General features: G+C 39.4%; 1 protein-coding gene across 6 annotated transcripts in view; it reads left to right on the plus strand.

Annotated features, from left to right (window-relative positions):
* Drep2 (DNA fragmentation factor-related protein 2) overlaps positions 1-19,888 on the plus strand; it is a 282,308-nt gene that overhangs the window by 224,981 nt on the left and 37,439 nt on the right. For all 6 annotated transcript variants that reach the window (XM_071670467.1, XM_071670463.1, XM_071670465.1 and 3 more), the window contains one exon: positions 11,992-12,969. In XM_071670467.1, the coding sequence (XP_071526568.1) occupies positions 11,992-12,600 (609 nt within the window). In that variant the 3' untranslated portion in view covers positions 12,601-12,969. The remainder of the gene's footprint in view (positions 1-11,991; positions 12,970-19,888) is intronic.

Below are 19,888 nucleotides of genomic sequence, written 5' to 3' on the forward strand. Positions count from 1 at the left end.
TACATCTCATATGCTATATTACTCCTTATGTGCAACTTAGCATTTCCCTTACTGATGTAAACTTATCTGTCTTCAATGAATATTGTGTTTAAGGTATGAGAGAATTTGCGTAAAGTTGGATTTACTATGTCTAGTCATTCCATAGATCAGGGAATGGTTGAAGGCAGCAAGTATGAATATGTACATGTGTATATATGTAAATTTCTGTGTATGTATATGTATGTATACATTGGAATGTATATGTATGTATATACATGTGTATGTGGGTGGGTTAGGCCATTTCTCATCTGTTTCCTTGTGCTACCTCGCTAAAGTGGGAGACGGCAGTTAAGTATGATAAAATATATATATATATATATATATATATATATATATATATATATATATATATATATATATATATATCACATACATTCTTCAAAGCAAACACCTGATCCACACATCCTCTACCACTTCTGAAACCGCACTGCTCTTCCCCAATCTGATGCTCTGTACATGCCTTCACCCTCTCAATCAATACCCTCCCATATAATTTACCAGGAATACTCAACAAACTTATACCTCTGTAATTTGAGCACTCACTCTTATCCCCTTTGCCTTTGTACAATGGCACTATGCACGCATTCCGCCAATCCTCAGGCACCTCACCATGAGTCATACATACATTAAATAACCTTACCAACCAGTCAACAATACTTAGAAAAGCAAATGGATTTGTATGTAGCATTTATGGATCTGGAGAAGGCATATGATAGAGTTGATAGAGATGCTCTGTGGAAGGTATTAAGAATATATGGTGTGGGAGGCAAGTTGTTAGAAGCAGTGAAAAGTTTTTATCGAGGATGTAAGGCATGTGTACGTGTAGGAAGAGAGGAAAGTGATTGGTTCTCAGTGAATGTAGGTTTGCGGCAGGGGTGTGTGATGTCTCCATGGTTGTTTAATTTGTTTATGGATGGGGTTGTTAGGGAGGTAAATGCAAGAGTCCTGGAAAGAGGGGCAAGTATGAAGTCTGTTGGGGATGAGAGAGCTTGGGAAGTGAGTCAGTTGTTGTTCGCTGATGATACAGCGCTGGTGGCTGATTCATGTGAGAAACTGCAGAAGCTGGTGACTGAGTTTGGTAAAGTGTGTGGAAGAAGAAAGTTAAGAGTAAATGTGAATAAGAGCAAGGTTATTAGGTACAGTAGGGGTGAGGGTCAAGTCAATTGGGAGGTGAGTTTGAATGGAGAAAAACTGGAGGAAGTGAAGTGTTTTAGATATCTGGGAGTGGATCTGGCAGCGGATGGAACCATGGAAGCGGAAGTGGATCATAGGGTGGGGGAGGGGGCGAAAATTTTGGGAGCCTTGAAAAATGTGTGGAAGTCGAGAACATTATCTCAGAAAGCAAAAATGGGTATGTTTGAAGGAATAGTGGTTCCAACAATGTTGTATGGTTGCGAGGCGTGGGCTATGGATAGAGATGTGCGCAGGAGGATGGATGTGCTGGAAATGAGATGTTTGAGGACAATGTGTGGTGTGAGGTGGTTTGAGCGAGTGAGTAACGTAAGGGTAAGAGAGATGTGTGGAAATAAAAAGAGCGTGGTTGAGAGAGCAGAAGAGGGTGTTTTGAAATGGTTTGGGCACATGGAGAGAATGAGTGAGGAAAGATTGACCAAGAGGATATATGTGTCGGAGGTGGAGGGAACGAGGAGAAGAGGGAGACCAAATTGGAGGTGGAAAGATGGAGTGAAAAAGATTTTGTGTGATCGGGGCCTGAACATGCAGGAGGGTGAAAGGAGGGCAAGGAATAGAGTGAATTGGAGCGATGTGGTATACAGGGGTTGACGTGCTGTCAGTGGATTGAATCAAGGCATGTGAAGCGTCTGGGGTAAACCATGGAAAGCTGTGTAGGTATGTATATTTGCGTGTGTGGACGTATGTACATGTGTATGGGGGGGGGGTTGGGCCATTTCTTTCATCTGTTTCCTTGCGCTACCTCGCAAACGCGGGAGACAGCGACAAAGTATATAAAAAAAAAAAAAAAAAAAAAAAAAAAAAAAAAAAATATATATATATATATATATATATATATATATATATATATATATATATATATATATATATATATTATCCCTGGGGATAGGGGAGAAAGAATACTTCCCACGTATTCCCTGCGTGTCGTAGAAGGCGACTAAAAGGGGAGGGAGCGGGGGGCTGGAAATCCTCCCCTCTCGTTTTTTTTTAGTTTTCCAAAAGAAGGAACAGAGAATGAGGCCAGGTGAGGATATTCCCTCAGAGGCCCAGTCCTCTGTTCTTAACGCTACCTTGTTAATGCGGGAAATGGCGAATAGTAGTATGAAAGATGCAAATATACATACCTACACAGCTTTCCATGGTTTACCCCAGACGCTTCACATGCCTTGATTCAATCCACTGACAGCACGTCAACCCCGGTATACCACATCGCTCCAATTCACTCTATTCCTTGCCCTCCTTTCACCCTCCTGCATGTTCAGGCCCCGATCACACAAAATCTTTTTCACTCCATCTTTCCACCTCCAATTTGGTCTCCCTCTTCTCCTTGCTCCCTCCACCTCCGACACATATATCCTCTTGGTCAATCTTTCCTCACTCATCCTCTCCATGTGCCCAAACCACTTCAAAACACCCTCTTCTGCTCTCTCAACCACGCTCTTTTTATTTCCACACATCTCTCTTACCCTTACGTTACTCACTCGATCAAACCACCTCACACCACACATTGTCCTCAAACATCTCATTTCCAGCACATCCATCCTCCTGCGCACAACTCTATCCATAGCCCACGCCTCGCAACCATACAACATTGTTGGAACCACTATTCCTTCAAACTTACCCATTTTTGCTTTCCGAGATAATGTTCTCGACTTCCACACATTCTTCAAGGCCCCCAGAATTTTCGCCCCCTCCCCCACCCTATGATCCACTTCCGCTTCCATGGTTCCATCCGCTGCCAGATCCACTCCCAGATATCTAAAACACTTCACTTCCTCCAGTTTTTCTCCATTTAAACTCACCTCCCAATTGACTTGACCCTCAACCCTACTGTACCTAATAACCTTGCCCTTATTCACATTTACTCTTAACTTTCTTCTTCCACACACTTTACCAAACTCAGTCACCAGCTTCTGCAGTTTCTCACATGAATCAGCCATATATATATATATATATATATATATATATATATATATATATATATATATATATATGTATATATATATATATATATATATATATATATATATATATATATAATTTTTTTTTTATTTGCTTTGTCGCTGTCTCCAGCATTTGGGACGTAGCGCAAGGAAACAGACGAAAGAAATGGCCCAACCCACCCCCATACACATGTATATACATACACGTCCCCACACGCAAATATACATACCCATACATCTCAATGTACACATATATATACACACACAAACATATACATAATACACATGCACACAATTCACACGTGTCTGCCTTTATTCATTCCCATCGCCACCTCATCATACATGGAATAACATCCCCTTCCCCCTCATGTGTGCACGGTAGCATTAGGAAAAGACAACAAAGGCCACATTCGTTCACACTCAGTCTCTAGCTGTCATGTAATAATGCACCGAAACCACAGCTCCCTTTCCACATCCAGGCCCCACACAACTTTCCATGGTTTACCCCAGACGCTTCACATGCCCTGGTTCAATCCATTGACAGCACGTCGACCCCAGTATACCACATCTTTCCAATTCACTGTTCCTTGCACGCCTTTCACCCTCCTGCATGTTCAGGCCCCGATCACTCAAAATCTTTTTCACTCCATCTTTCCACCTCCAATTTGGTCTCCCACTTCTCCTTGTTCCCTCCACCTCTGACACATATATCCTCTTGGTCAATCTTTCCTCACTCATTCTCTCCATGTGACCAAACCATTTCAAAACACCCTCTTCTGCTCTCTCAACCACACTCTTTTTATTTCCACACAATTCTCTTACCCTTACATTACTTACTCGATCAAACCACCTCACACCACATATTGTCCTCAAACATCTCATTTCCAGCACATCCACCCTCCTGCGCACAACTCTATCCATAGCCCATGCCTCACAACCATACAACATTGTTGGAACCACTATTCCTTCAAACATATCCATTTTTGCTTCCCGAGATAGTGTTCTCGACTTCCAAACGTTCTCCAAGGTTCCCAGAACTTTCGTCCCCTCCCACACCCTATGATTCACTTCCACTTCCATGGTTCCATCCGCTGCCAAATCCACTCCCAGATATCTAAAACACTTCACGTCCTCCAGTTTTTCTCCATTCAAACTTACCTCCCAGTTGACTTGACCCTCAACCCTACTGTACCTAATAACCTTGCTCTTATTCACATTTACTCTCAACTTTCTTCTTTCACACACTTTACCAAACTCAGTCACCAGCTTCTGCAGTTTCTCACATGAATCAGCCACCAGCGCTGTATCATCAGCGAACAACAACTGACTCACTTCCCAAGCTCTCTCATCCACAACAGACTGCATACTAGCCCCTCTTTCCAAAACTCTTGCATTCACTTCCCTAACAACCCCATCCATAAACAAATTAAACAACCATGGAGACATCACACACCCCTGCCGCAAGCCTACATTCACTGAGAACCAATCACTTTCCTCTCTTCCTACACGTACACATGCCTTACATCCTCGATAAAAACTTTTCACTGCTTCTAACAACTTGCCTCCCACACCATATATTCTTAATACCTTCCACAGAGCATCTCTATCAACTCTATCATATGCCTTCTCTAGATCCATAAATGCTACATACAAATCCATTTGCTTTTCTAAGTATTTCTCACATACATTCTTCAAAGCAAACACCTGATCCACACATCCTCTACCACTTCTGAAACCACACTGCTCTTCCCCAATCTGATGCTCTGTACATGCCTTCACCCTCTCAATCAATACCCTCCCATATAATTTACCAGGAATACTCAACAATCATATACCTCTGTAATTTGAGCACTCACTCTTATCCCCTTTGCCTTTGTACAATGGCACTATGCAAGCATTCTGCCAATCCTCAGGCACCTCACCATGAATCATACATACATTAAATACTTCCCACGTATTCCCTGCGTGTCGTAGAAGGCGACTAAAAGGGAAGGGAGCGGGGGGCTGGAAATCCTCCCCTCTCAATTTTTTTTAATTTTCCAAAAGAAGGAACAGAGAAGGGGGCCAGGTGAGGATATTCCCTCAATGGCCCAGTTCTCTGTTCTTAACGCTACCTCGCTAACGCGGGAAATGGCGAATAGTTTGAAAAAAAAATATATATATATATATATATATATATATATATATATATATATATATATATATATATATATATATATATCAGACATATATATGTTATCCATATGATAGAGTTGATAGAGATGCTCTGTGGAAGGTATTAAGAATATATGGTGTGGGAGGAAAGTTGTTAGAAGCAGTGAAAAGTTTTTATCGAGGATGTAAGGCATGTGTACGGGTAGGAAGAGAGGAAAGTGATTGGTTCTCAGTGAATGTAGGTTTGCGGCAGGGGTGTGTGATGTCTCCATGGTTGTTTAATTTGTTTATGGATGGGGTTGTTAGGGAGGTGAATGCAAGAGTTTTGGAAAGAGAGGCAAGTATGAAGTCTGTTGTGGGTGAGAGAGCTTGGGAAGTGAGTCAGTTGTTGTTCGCTGATGACACAGCGCTGGTGGCTGATTCATGTGAGAAACTGCAGAAGCTGGTGACTGAGTTTGGTAAAGTGTGTGAAAGAAGAAAGTTGAGAGTAAATGTGAATAAGAGCAAGGTTATTAGGTACAGTAGGGTTGAGGGTCAAGTCAATTGGGAGGTAAGTTTGAATGGAGAAAAACTGGAGGAATTAAAGTGTTTTAGATATCTGGGAGTGGATCTGGCAGCGGATGGAACCATGGAAGCGGAAGTGAATCATAGGGTGGGGGAGGGGGCGAAAATCCTGGGAGCCTTGAAGAATGTATGGAAGTCGAGAACATTATCTCGGAAAGCAAAAATGGGTATATTTGAAGGAATAGTGGTTCCAACAATGTTGTATGGTTGCGAGGCGTGGGCTATGGATAGAGTTGTGAGTAGGAGGGTGGATGTGCTGGAAATGAGATGTTTGAGGACAATGTGTGGAGTGAGGTGGTTTGATCGAGTAATTAATGTAAGGGTAAGAGAGATGTGTGGAAATAAAAAGAGCGTGGTTGAGAGAGCAGAAGAGGGTGTTTTGAAATGGTTTGGGCACATGGAGAGAATGAGTGAGGAAAGATTGACCAAGAGGATATATGTGTCGGAGGTGGAGGGAACGAGGAGAATTGGGAAACCAAATAGGAGGTGGAAAGATGGAGTGAAAAAGATTTTGTGTGATCGGGGTCTGAACATGCAGGAGGGTGAAAGGAGGGCAAGGAATTGAGTGAATTGGATCGATGTGGTATGTCGGGGTTGACGTGCTGTCAGTGGATTGAACCAGGGCATGTGAAGCGTCTGGGGTAAACCAGGGAAAGTTGTGTGGGGCCTGGATGTGGAGGGGGAGCTGTGGTTTCGGGCATTATTGCATGACAGCTAGAGACTGAGTGTGAACGAATGTGGCCTTTGTTGTCTTTTCCTAGTGCTACTTCGCACACATGAGGGGGGAGGGGGATGGTATTCCATGTGTGGCGAGGTGGCAATGGGAATGAATAAAGGCAGACAATGTGAATTGTGTGCATGGGTATATATGTATGTGTCTGTGTGTGTATATATATATGTGTACATTGAGATGTATAGGTATGTATATTTGCGTGTGTGGACGTGTATGTATATACATTGTGTATGGGGGTGGGTTGGGCCATTTCTTTCGTCTGTTTCCTTGCACTACCTCGCAAACGCGGAAGACAGCGACAAAGCAAAATAAATAAATAAATAAATAAATATATATATATATATATATATATATATATATATATATATATATATATATATATATATATATATAGAACAGGTAACAGATTCTTGATAGGAAAAATTCTTCATTTAGCTCCTTGCTTTATTCTTTTTTTTTGAAAAGTAATACAGGAAGGGAAGAATTCCAGCCACCCACTCCGGCTCCTTTTACTCACCTATGACACGCAGGGAATGTGTGTGCAGTATTCTTTCTCTCCTATCCCCTGGGATTTTATATATATATATATATATATATATATATATATATATATATTCTTTTTTTTTCTTTTAAACTATTCGCCATTTCCCGCGTTAGCGAGGTAGCGTTAGGAACAGAGGACTGGGCCTTTTTTTGAATACCTGGCCCCCTCTGTTCCTTCTTTTGGAAAATTTAAAGAAAAAAAAAAAAAAAAAAAATATATATATATATATATATATATATATATATATATATATATATATATATATATATATATATATATATCCCTGGGGATAGGGGAGAAAGAATACTTCCCACGTATTCCCTGCGTGTCGTAGAAGGCGACTAAAAGGGAAGGGAGCGGGGGGCTGGAAATCCTCCCCTCTCGTTTTTTTTTTAATTTTCCAAAAGAAAGGACAGAGAAGGGGGCCATTTGAGGATATTCCCTCAAAGGTCCAGTCCTTTGTTCTTAACGCAACCTCGCTAATGCGGGAAATGGCGAATAGTATGAAAGAAAAAAAGAAATATATATATATATATACATATATATATATATATATATTTTGTTTTTTTTTAATACTATTCGCCATTTCCCGTGTTAGCAAGGTAGCGTTAAGAACAGAGGACTGAGCCTTCGAGGGAATATCCTCACTTGGCCCCCTTCTCTGTTCCTTCTTTTGGAAAATTAAAAATGAGAGGGGAGGAAGTACTGTGCTTAAATGTGTGTGTGTGCTTTCTGTCTGACTTTTTTATAGTTTGTATGTTCAACAAACTAAAAGCAAATATTTGTTTCTCACAGTAAGTCCATGCCTCCTTTTTAAGGGATTTTGAAAGACTTTTTGGAGATGGATGTTTTGTTACTTTTCGTCCTTGGTTTGATATTTAACACACATACTTTAAGGTCCTTGTGTAGTTCTTGACACACCATTATCATGTTTTTCATGAAGTAGGTGTTACTTATTTTTCTGTATGATGAAGTTAAGATTTTTTTTAAAGGCAGTCTATTATTGACTTGTAAGTGCTCATATTCTGTTCTAAGTATCTTAAGATTTTGCAGTGATAGGCAATGCTGTCTCATGTGTCAGTGGCCCTGATTCACTACCATTCCTTCTAATAGGATTTATAACAGAGTGCCAGCTCGTGTGCCAAAAAGTTTGTTGTAATGGCACATTTTGTGCTAGGGTTTCTGATGCAGTCCATGCTGTTACACAGTGATGATCCTTTTGGTGCTCTGATACATTGTTTGTTCTTCCATACAGTGCCAACTCTTGTTCCATGGTTTCTGATACAGTGCACCCTCAAGTGTTAGGGTCTCTACTATAGTGCCAACTTGAGTATCAAAGAATTTGATGCATTTCCAAGTGGCCTTAAGGGTTCTGATGTAATGCCAACTCTGCTGTTAGGGATGGTGATGCAGTCCAAAATTTTATGACAGAAGTTCCATTGTATTACTGAATCCTGGGCTTAAGGCTCCTGTTTCAGGGGCTCTTTTGAAGAACCAACTCCTTTTTTATGGATCATTAACATAGGGTAGATACAATAATAAACTAAATCTTTTGCTATGGAAATGAGGTGCATTAACAACTCCTGTGCTAGGAGCTTTGATGCAATGCTAACTTTTGTGCTGAAGATTTGATGCATTGCCTGTTTTTATGTAGCTGCTCTGAATCAGTACCAACTTGAGAGCCCTCATTCAGTCCTGACTCTTGTGCCAGCTATTTTGCTGTAGTGCCAGCTTATGTACCAAGGGCTATGTTTGTAGTGAAGACTGTAGTTCAGTGCCAGCTACCTTTCATCCCCAATTAACATACTAACTGTTAGAGTACATTTCACCATTAGTTGATGGCTTTTGAATAAAGCAGAGAAGGAAGATATGCTTTAAAGTGGTTTAATCTTGTTAAATGCAGTACTCTATAATTCTGGATTTTTTTGTAACATCCATTTTCCTTTAGGCTATACACTTAAATAACCACATGAATTTACCAAAACACTTCAATTCATGTCACTTTTACTTAAAAATAGACTCTATATGACCATCAAAACTGTCCTCCAAAAACAATATGGTGCTGACTTTGTGGCCGTTTGATAGACTAGGTTTAGCTTCACGCTGATAAGTTAAGCAGATGTAGACTAATACTCAACCTGAGAGATTATGAGATGGAAGATATTACTAGTTTTACTTTTCATTATAATGATTTATTTTGATGTTTACAATATTCACCTGTAATTTACACATCATTTTTATTACTTAATTTGTTTCTTTTTTTGATATGCAGTATGATAATATTGGTGATAATGATAACAATTACCATTATTATTATCATTATTATTATTATTATTATTATTATTATTATTATTATTATTATTATTATTATTAATATCATTATTATTATTATTACATATTCAGAGATGTTTATATAGCACCCTATGTATATTTTTACTGTCGTTACTAACACTGTAAAACATATAACCATTTTATGTTTACTTATGTGTAGCTAAATTTCCTTTTATTTATTATTTTGTTTGTTCTGTTTCCTTTCAACATATTGGTTATATCATTACTAGAGGTTAGTAGAAATAGATTAGTCTTGGCCACATCAACAATTGCTCACTTTGAAATTTCAGTATTCATTTTTTTTTTCACATTTTTCAAAAACGTCTGCATTTCCTTTTTACTTTTGGTTTGAATGTGATGCATGCTAACATATAGATGCAACAGAGATGTAAAAACTTTGTTCTGCAATGAAAAGACTCCACAGAAATTATTTCTGGCAAATATTGGTGCTTCAAATCATTGTGCTTTATGTCATACTAAACATAAAAATTTGAAGTCTTGTAACGGAATAATTATAAAGCTGCAAAAAAGGGAAATAACTTGTTTCTGGCAGTGTAGTTGATATGAACTGTTCACCCCAGCATATGTATTTATTCATAATGTTTGAAAGTAAACTGAGGTGCCAAACAATGCAGTCATGCCTAAGAAGTTGAACTGCTTATAGCTAAACTGCTCGGCTGCATAACAGCACACGCTATCTTTCATTTATTTGCCTCGCTCTTTGGGGGCTTAAGTCCAAGTTGGAAAATTAGTCTTTGTTAGCTTTACCATATGCTTAGAAAACAAATGCTAGAGAACAAAAATGGCAGTAGACAGTAATGTCTGTAGATGACAAACTGTTAATCCTCTTGTCAATTTTGTAATGTGTTCTGATGAGAACAATAATAATTCAGCTTTCACAAAATAAATACAGTAATTTTGACCTCATATATATCAGAGATAATGGTCCAGCATAAATTTCATCCTTTCCTTGAGGTTAAATAGGGAATGATTCTAAATGCATCTCCAGCTAAGGTCTTCAGTTGCTGCTCATGTCCAAGAAGTAGAGGTCATTTGTAGGTGTTTCTGGATGCTATTTAGATACTTTTGAATGTAGTTGTTAATAGTTTGGTACGCTTTCCAGGAATGATAAATGTTTTCACTTTCAATTTTTATCTTTCATCAAGAACACACAACTAATAAAGGAGCACTAAAAGATCATCATTTTGAACTTTTGTTCTTACTGAGATGACACTGACTCTAGCTCACTCTGCAATGTATAGTGTGGAGATGACTAATGCTTGAGGAAGCCTTCTTTGCTGTTATTCTTATAAATGGTTAATTTGTTATATACCATCAGATGAATTACTTAAATAATGAAAGACTGTATGCTCCTTTGGAAGTCAGCATTTTAAATGGTTGTTGTATGTGGAAAAGAAGCACTGAGTGTAGAGTCTACCATCTCTTAAAGACAGTTGAAAGCCAAACATCTGGGTAAATATGTAGCTGTGACTAAGGGCTAATCTCTCAGAAATTCAGATAGTCACTCTCCATATTCAAAGAAATGATAAATTCATTCTTGATATTCATTTTTTGCCATTTCTTGTAACTTTAAAGAAGATGAATCAACAAAAACTGTCTGAAGAAAAAAGTTGGGTGTATGTAATGATGCCCACCTGCTTGGTTCCTGGAAGGTGATGCCAACATTTAGGACCACAAAGCCCGTGGTCGACAGGCTCTGGCTAAAGCCCTCTTTCTTGTTGCTTCCTCTCACTTGCCGTCTGATGTTGGTTGTCGAGAGACCCGAAACAAGCGACCTGATGTGACCCCAATGGCCCATGATTCACCTCAGCTTCGCTAACTTAGGTAATTTTTGTCCAAGACTTTCCACCAAGCAGCCGACATTCTGGGGCAGCCACTACAGCTGATACTGTTTCCCTGATTTTAACGCTTATTCATATATATATATATATATATATATATATATATATATATATATATATATATATATATATATATATATATATATTCTGTTATGATGCACTGAAACGTATGAAGCAGCTTTGTGTCAAGGACTCTGGCATTCCTGGAACCACAAGTTAGATATTCTACACACGTGTTATTATGATAAACCACTGTTTTTAAGAACTAGTAAACTGAAATTAATTTGTGTACAAAACTGCCATGAGACTCTTATCCCTTGTTCACATTCATTGTATGAAATTTGTTTTTTCATTCATCGTTTCTGCTCATGTTTAGCTATCAGTTTGTAGCCCCAACATGTCGGCAAACCCTTGGATTCCTTTGCCTGTGATCCATACTTTACTGTCTTGTCTGTAGTTGAGCATGTGGATGGTTGGTGTGTCACGTATGAGGCCACTGCCCGTGATCTGGGCCATGGAAAGGTTTGTGCCAGTGCCTGTAGCCATCACAAGCTTGAGGTTGTAGTCACTATAAACAATACAGTAGAAAATAATCTAAGCATGTTATTAATAGTAACATCATAATTTCAGGTACATAAAGCTGTAGCCACATCCCCTGTCCAGGAAGCTACTCAAGAGAGACGTCCGGGTCACCACCACCCTCATCCTAGCAGCCAGAGTCCTAGTAGCAAGGCTGCTCAGGCTGGCCAAGTAGCATCTCAGGCTGCAGCTGCTGTTGTACAGCCCCAAAAAGGTGGTTCTCATGTACGCTTCCTGGCTGATTACCGGTCGGCCAATTTGGAGAAACCGAGGACAGAACAGGAGAGCTCTGAGTCAGAAACAGAAAATACAACTAACGATGAGGAGGCACACACAACTGAGAAGTTCCTCTTGCTCACTGATCAGCTTTCCGTCGACACAAAGAAGCACCTCTCTATCAAGGACATAGGGGTAATCCTTGATCGACTATCTTCCAAAATAATTGATGTAGAAAAATTAGATCGTGAGGCAGAAGAGGAAGATATTTTTAACTGGACAATCAAAGCTACAATCCGAGGCGATACTCTAAGAGAACTCGGAGTGGTATATAATGGTCACTATTATTCCATTAGTGAACATCCAGGCTATGGTCAGAAGAAAGAGGAGGAGGAGGAGGAGGAAGTAACAGAAGACAAAGAGGCGGAAAAGGAACCCGTCTGACTGTATACATTGTGTTCGTTGGACAAAAATATTTTTTTGGTTTGTTGGTGATAATGCCAGGCTTGGGAATGCAGTACTCGACAAAATGCATTTGTTTTTGTCGAAGAGTAATGCTGTTGACATAAACAGGGTGTGAGTGTTACGTGCGAAATGTAAGGAAGGCTAGAATAGTGTTAAGTGAATGAGTGCAACTTTTCAAGAGTTCCCTCACTTGCAACAACTGCGGTCTGCTATCCTCGGATGTCCGCAGCAGTGCCACTACAGCCATGAGTCGTGCGCCCTTGTTTCTAGTGTACATAGGCGGGAGGAGGCACCGCGACCACCGATGCCGCGTGACAGGCGCTGGCTGTCTCCCCAGTGTCCTGCCAGGTGAGTCCCTATATACATTTGGATTTTGATAACTATTACAAAGACATGGTTGGCAAATACTTGTTCTCTCACATGCTGTATTAGGTTAATGGTGACACATGAACATTTTGGAAGAACACTGTCATAGTAGCCAGCTTTTGCCAATAATGTGCCATTTGAACCATTGTTATCATTCACACAGCCTGTTGCCAGGACAGTATCAAGTGAACCTTATATTTTCATTACAGTACTATATTAGGTGGACTACTTATTGATAATGTTGTATGGAATGAATCATATACAGTGTTGCACAGTGCTCAGTTATTTGTCAGAAAGTATCCGTTAGCTTTACTGCACTGGATGAACTACTTGCTACCCATACTGTGTCAGATGAACCACCTGTTAGTAGCACCATGATAGGGCACCATCTGTTTCCAATACTTAATCCCTTAACTCCTCACCAAAGTCCCTTTTCCACCCTTAACTCCTCACCTAATTCCCTTTTCCAACCTTGTGTATCTCAGTTTTTTGCTTTGTTTAAAAAACATATTTAACCCTACATATATAGTCGTATATCTTTTTGACAATGAAAAGAAAATCATTGCATAAATATATGTCATCCACTGCTTTCACTCTGATAACGTGCAGAAATTTCGTAGATGTTTGAGTACAATGTGCTGAAATGTGCAGGAGTAAGGCCTGGTAGTCAAGTGAGTTGCCATTGCTTGTTACATCATTCATTTCATTTGCACAACAAAAGATGATTATTGATTAATACATATTACGTTTTATCTTATATGATAAATCTTTCTTGTTATGATCAATGTGATAGTTTATAACAGCAAAATTATAAAAGTTTAGAGAATTATCAACTACACAAGTAAGAAGCATTGTTTTCAGAGTGGGTGCTAGCAACACTGCCTCCACTTTTGCTGAAACACTTTCTCCTATCTCATCTTGGTCAACTTTCAGTGCTGGAAAACTCATTGTCCTTAAAATCACTCTCCATATGATCTAAAAATATATCATCATTGTCAAGTAATTCAGGATTACCTCTCTGGTCCTTTAAATCTAGCTACAAACCCCTAAGTTACCTTTTTGGATACTTACAAGAATAAGCTGTCATGAGCATGGCTGGAGGATGACTGACTGTGGGGAGAAATTATCATGCACTGCCACATTGGCGACCACCCAGGCTCAGCAGGTAGCCATGAAGTTGAGGCATGAAACTAGAGGAGTTATCCAGGTTACATACATCATCATCTAGAGGGATTAAGAAGTTAAGCACCTCCTATAAATACTATTAGGTAAACTCCAAGCAGTATGGTACAATGATAATAATTTGCTAGTTTCTCTGTTTCCATGACCTGTTATGGATATTATCTGTCAAAGTGTTCCACGTTGTTTTAGAAGTCTCTGGACCCTTGCCCTGAGGGTGTATGCAAGATTGTCCTTTGCAGCATTATCATTATTTGTCTAAGATTTATTTAGAAAAGTCTCATAACATAATCTGTGAGAAAGGACTCAGAAAGTTTTGACTGTGTTGTGCATGTAAAAAGTGGTTATTATTGTTAATAGTCTTTGAATTGTAAAAATTGTAAAAAGTGTTTTGTTAAAGAAGTTATGAATGGGTCATTTTGGATGAATGTGAAATTTATATAGGGTTCTGTAATGTCACCAGTGTGGCTTGATATTTTTATGTATGTGATATGACATGAAAGTTAGAGAGTAATTGTAGAGTACAGTTGAAAGTAATAGTACATAAATGGAAATAGCCACAGTTATTGTATAAGTGATAGACTTTTGTATTTGCTGAATCATGGGAGTATTTGGTTAGAATGATAGATCACTTTGATGTCTGCAAAAGGAAAATTTTGAAAGTAAATATGGGTTTGAGAAGGGAATCTAATTTTTGAAAATATTTAAAGTTATGTTGTAATTTTAGTGGTTTGGTTGTTTATAGATATTGCTTTTTAGGAGTAATGAGTACAGATGGTACTAAGAAAGGTAAAGTGGAAAGTGCTCATACAGTGGAAAAAATCAGAGATATTATTGGAGCTGGAGTGAAGTGAGAGGAGATTAAGTGTGAAAAGTGCATAAACAGTAGAGATAGATGATTGAATTATTCAGTCTGGACAGAATTTTGAAATTAATTGGAAGTAAAGTCTTGTAGTACGAATGTATCATTAAATATACGTATGGATGAGAGCCTGCAGATGATTGGTTGGAGATAATTAATGATAGTATGGTTAAAATAGCTGGCCAGTGAGGGACGTTAGTTCTAGATTGTCTTTTATAAACAGCTTTCTTTATAATTGATATGCCTTGGAACCTCACTTTGATATAGACATTCTAGATGATAGATAGCATCATTTTGAATTAAGATCTGTTGTCATTATTTTGCTTTATAATACAAATCATCTTGAAGCTAAAGATATATATATCTTCATAGAATTCTTTCGGTTTACTAGGTAATGTTCAGGAATCAACAGGAAATATGTTAGGATAGAGCTTAGTTTATGAAACAAGAAAATGACAAATGAATATTATGAAAGTTATAATAATAGCAATGGAAAATTTCTCAAGTAGTGAAATTATGATTTTTATTGCTTAATTATCTTGTATTACCTCCTCCCCATTCTCTCTCTGTTTTGAAGCATGGATGAATGAGAAAATCAAAAAAAGGAGATTTAGGTTATGAGACCATTAGGGATAGAGTCAAAACTAAACAAGGTGTTGTAGCAATGTATGTTGACAATACGTTTGAAAGTAATCAGATGGTGAAATTTTTCACTCAGCTCCAGGACATTTATTAACTAATTATATATTATTTTATTATTTATTTTGCTTTGTCGCTGTCTCCAGCATTAGCAAGGTAGCACAAGGAAACAGATGAAAGAATGGCCCAATCCACCCACATACACATGTATATACATACACGTCCACACACGCAAATATACATACCTATACATCTCAACGTATACATATATATACACACACAGACATATACATATATACACATGTACATAATTCATACTGTCTGCCTTTACTCATTCCCATCGCCACCCCGCCACACATGAAATAACAACCCCCTCCCCCCTCATGTGCACGAGGTAGCGCTAGGAAAAGACAACAAAGGCCACATTCGTTCACACTCAGTCTCTTGCTGTCATGTAATAATGCACCGAAATCACAGCTCCCTTTCCACATCCAGGCCCCACAGAACTTTCCATGGTTTACCCCAGATGCTTCACATGCCCTTGTTCAATCCATTGACAGCAAGTCGATCCTGGTATACCACATCGTTCCAATTCACTCTATTCCTTGCACACCTTTCACCCTCCTGCATGTTCAGGCCTTGATCACTCAAAATCTTTTTCACTCCATCTTTCCACCTCCAGTTTGGTCTCCCACTTCTCATTCCCTCCACCTCTGACACATATATCCTCTTTGTCAATCTTTCCTCACTCATTCTCTCCATGTGACCAAACCATTTCAAAACACCCTCTTCTGCTCTTTCATCCACACTCTATTTATTACCACACATTTCTCTTACCCTATTATTACTTACTCGATCGAACCACCTCACACCACATATTGTCCTCAAACATCTCATTTCCTGCACATCCACCCTTCTCCGCACAATTCTATCATTTATGGATCTGGAGAAGGCATATGATAGAGTTGATAAAGATGCTCTGTGGAAGGTATTAAGAATATATGGTGTGGGAGGCAAGTTGTTAGAAGCAGTGAAAAGTTTTTATCGAGGATGTAAGGCATGCGTACGTGTAGGAAGAGAGGAAAGTTATTGGTTCTCAGTGAATGTAGGTTTGCGGCAGGGGTGTGTGATGTCTCCATGCTTGTTTAATTTGTTTATGGATGGGGGTGTTAGGGAGGTGAATACAAGAGTTTTGGAAAGAGGGGCAAGTATGCAGTCTGTTGTGGATGAAGGAGCTTGGGAAGTGAGGCATTTGTTGTTCGCTGATGATACAGCACTGGTGGCTGATTCATGTGAGAAACTGCAGAAGCTGGTGACTGAGTTTGGTAAAGTATGTGAAAGAAGAAAGCTGAGAGTAAATGTGAATAAGAACAAGCTTACTAGGTACAGTAGAGTTGAGGGACAAGTCAATTGGGAGGTAAGTTTGAATGGAGAAAAACTGGAGGAAGTGAAGTGTTTTAGTGTTTTGGAAGTATTTTAGACTAATTACATATTTTTATTAATTCATTGATAATTTCCTTAGAACTTATTTCTGAGACAGAGTCCTGATCTTACCCAGTACCTTTTTAAAGGTTCCTACAGCCCAAGGCTGTGCTGCTTCCAGTAGAAGTTAGATTCCATTGGAGTGATTTCTTTGATGACACTACTCCTTATGATGCAGCCTTGCCAAAGGTAACATTTCACTCTGTAACCTCATGGAGGCAGAGCTTGGTAAAACTAATGGACTGAACCAGGGCATGCAAAGCATGTGGGGTAAACCATGTAAGGGTCTGTGGGGCCTGGATGTGAATAGGGAACTGCAGTTTCGGTGCATTACACATGACAGCATGTCGACCCTGGTATAACACATCATTCCAATTCACTCTATTCCTTGCACGCTTCTCTCCCTCCTGTATGTTCAGACCCCGATTGCACGAAATCTTTTTCATTCCATCCTTCCATCTCCAGTTTGGTCTCCCACTTCTTATTCCTTCCACCTGACACATATATCCTCTTTGTCAATCTTTCCTCACTCATTCTCTCCATATGTCCAAACCATTTCAACGCACCCACTTCTGCTCTCAACCATACTCTTTATATTACCACACATCTCTTATCCTTACATTACTTACTTAATCAAACCACCTCACACCACATATTGTCCTCAAACATTTCATTTCCAACACATCCACCCTCCTCTGTACAACCCTGTCTATAGCCAATGGCTCGCAATCATATAACACTGTTGGAACTACTATTCCTTCAAACATACCCATTTTTGCTCTCCGAGTTAACTTTCTCTCCTTCCACACATTTTTCATTGCTCCCGGAACCTTCGCCCCCTCCTTCACCGTGTGACTCACTTCCACTTCCATTGTTCCATCCACTGCAGAGTCCACTCCCAGATATCTAAAAATTTACAAGAGAAACAGCTGCTACATTATTACTTGTAGTACTTACTAGAGATTATCATTTAATGGTTGGTGCCGGTCAAGTGAGATTACCATAGGGGCCCATAGCTATGGTTTAAGTAAAACCCCTTAATTAAGATATTAATGGCCCGACTAGGCCAGTGGACTGCCAAGCATACTGTGACTGCTCACTTTCCTGTTGGCTAAGGAAAGGCCAATAACCCTCTTACATTTAATACCTAAATAGAATGACATGAGTCCACATAATATGACAGTGAAATGTGTCTGTGTACAAAGTCATTGGAATATCTTCATATCTAACTGGTTGCAACACTACTAACATAATCAGTCATCGTGCATGGGTCTGCAGACATTATTGAATTAGACATCTAAGGCTACTCACAGTATCAGAAAAAATGTGGCATGCATCTTAACACAGCTGCTTAGATATCTAAGGCTGCTCACTATATCAGAAATGATGTGGCATGCATCCTAGCACAACTGCTAATAATAACTAAGCATCCTGATTCACAGTTGCAAAGAACCTCATATTAATGCCCTAAACCATTTGCTTTGTCTCAGGTCTTTGGTGCTAGAAGTTCACTAAATGAGTATCAATTGTTAACACATGTTCTTAGCTGGATTTTGAGTAACTGGACTGCAGCTGGGTCTCTGGATGTGTGTCTGTGGCCTAGCAATGGCCCCTCGTCTTCCATATCATGTCAGTCCGTGCTTCGCGTTTCATGGAGCGGCACGCTATACCACACCCGCTGAGTCAAGCACACCCTAAGCACGAAGCATGTCCTTGGCACTGCACACAGGATTGGTCATTACACAACTAATACTCTCTCCAGCTAGGATCCTGACTAATGTCAGACAAATGCTTGACCCAAACAGATGCTCAACCCATCCAGGTGCTTGATCCAACCAGGTGCTTTGTTGGAATTGAAGTTATCAGTGTCTCTTGTAGACATATTGTTGGCTCGTCACCCTCACAGGGGGATGAACCTTGCACACTGTATAGACACCTTTTGTAACAGATTGAGGTGTAGCTTACGAGGAGTCCTATTAGATATTGAATGCTATGACCCCCTGGACTGAGCAACTGTCTCCAAGGGGATAGGATACTCAATGACACTGAGTCTCGTTTGTAAGCTGCGTGACCTGGGATGCATGTTGGGTTACCAAGGTGGTTATTTCAGTTTCTTCACTAAGTCACTGTTTTTTCACCCTCGATACATTTCTGTGGTGTCATTATTTGAAAATGTCTCACTGTATGTTTTTGTTTGAGCACATAAATAGTAAACTTTTGCATGTAGCTTAATCCTATATGGGACCTGCTACAGCTTAACAATTTGATCTCTATAGTTATCCTACAGCTATACTTGTGATATATGCCACAGATTATTTAATGCACTAATTCATTACATTATTCTTAGAATATGATAATTTGCTCCCTACTAGCTAAATTGTCTTACAAATGTACCTATAATTGACATCTTTACCCCTGCGCAACCTCATATCCCCTATCACTTGTGACTCTGTAGGGCTGCCACAATTAGTAGCCTTCCCTTTCATGGTCGATTTAGTGATGATATATACTTTTACTTGCAAGTTATAAAATCCCCAGTGTATCAAATAACAACTATACATCAACAATACTAAACTATCATGCAGGTTTGACAAATATGACAACACTGGCTACCATCTGCCGTTGTTGATTCTCCGTCTGAGTGTTTGTTTATCTTTCTGCCCAGTAGAGGTATGGCTGCGTGGTAACCATGCACACAATCAGAGCTCTCCTTGTCCAACACTTCCACCGTGTTACACA

The sequence above is a fragment of the Panulirus ornatus genome, chromosome 15, assembly GCF_036320965.1.
Source record: "Panulirus ornatus isolate Po-2019 chromosome 15, ASM3632096v1, whole genome shotgun sequence".
NCBI lineage: Eukaryota > Metazoa > Arthropoda > Malacostraca > Decapoda > Palinuridae > Panulirus > Panulirus ornatus.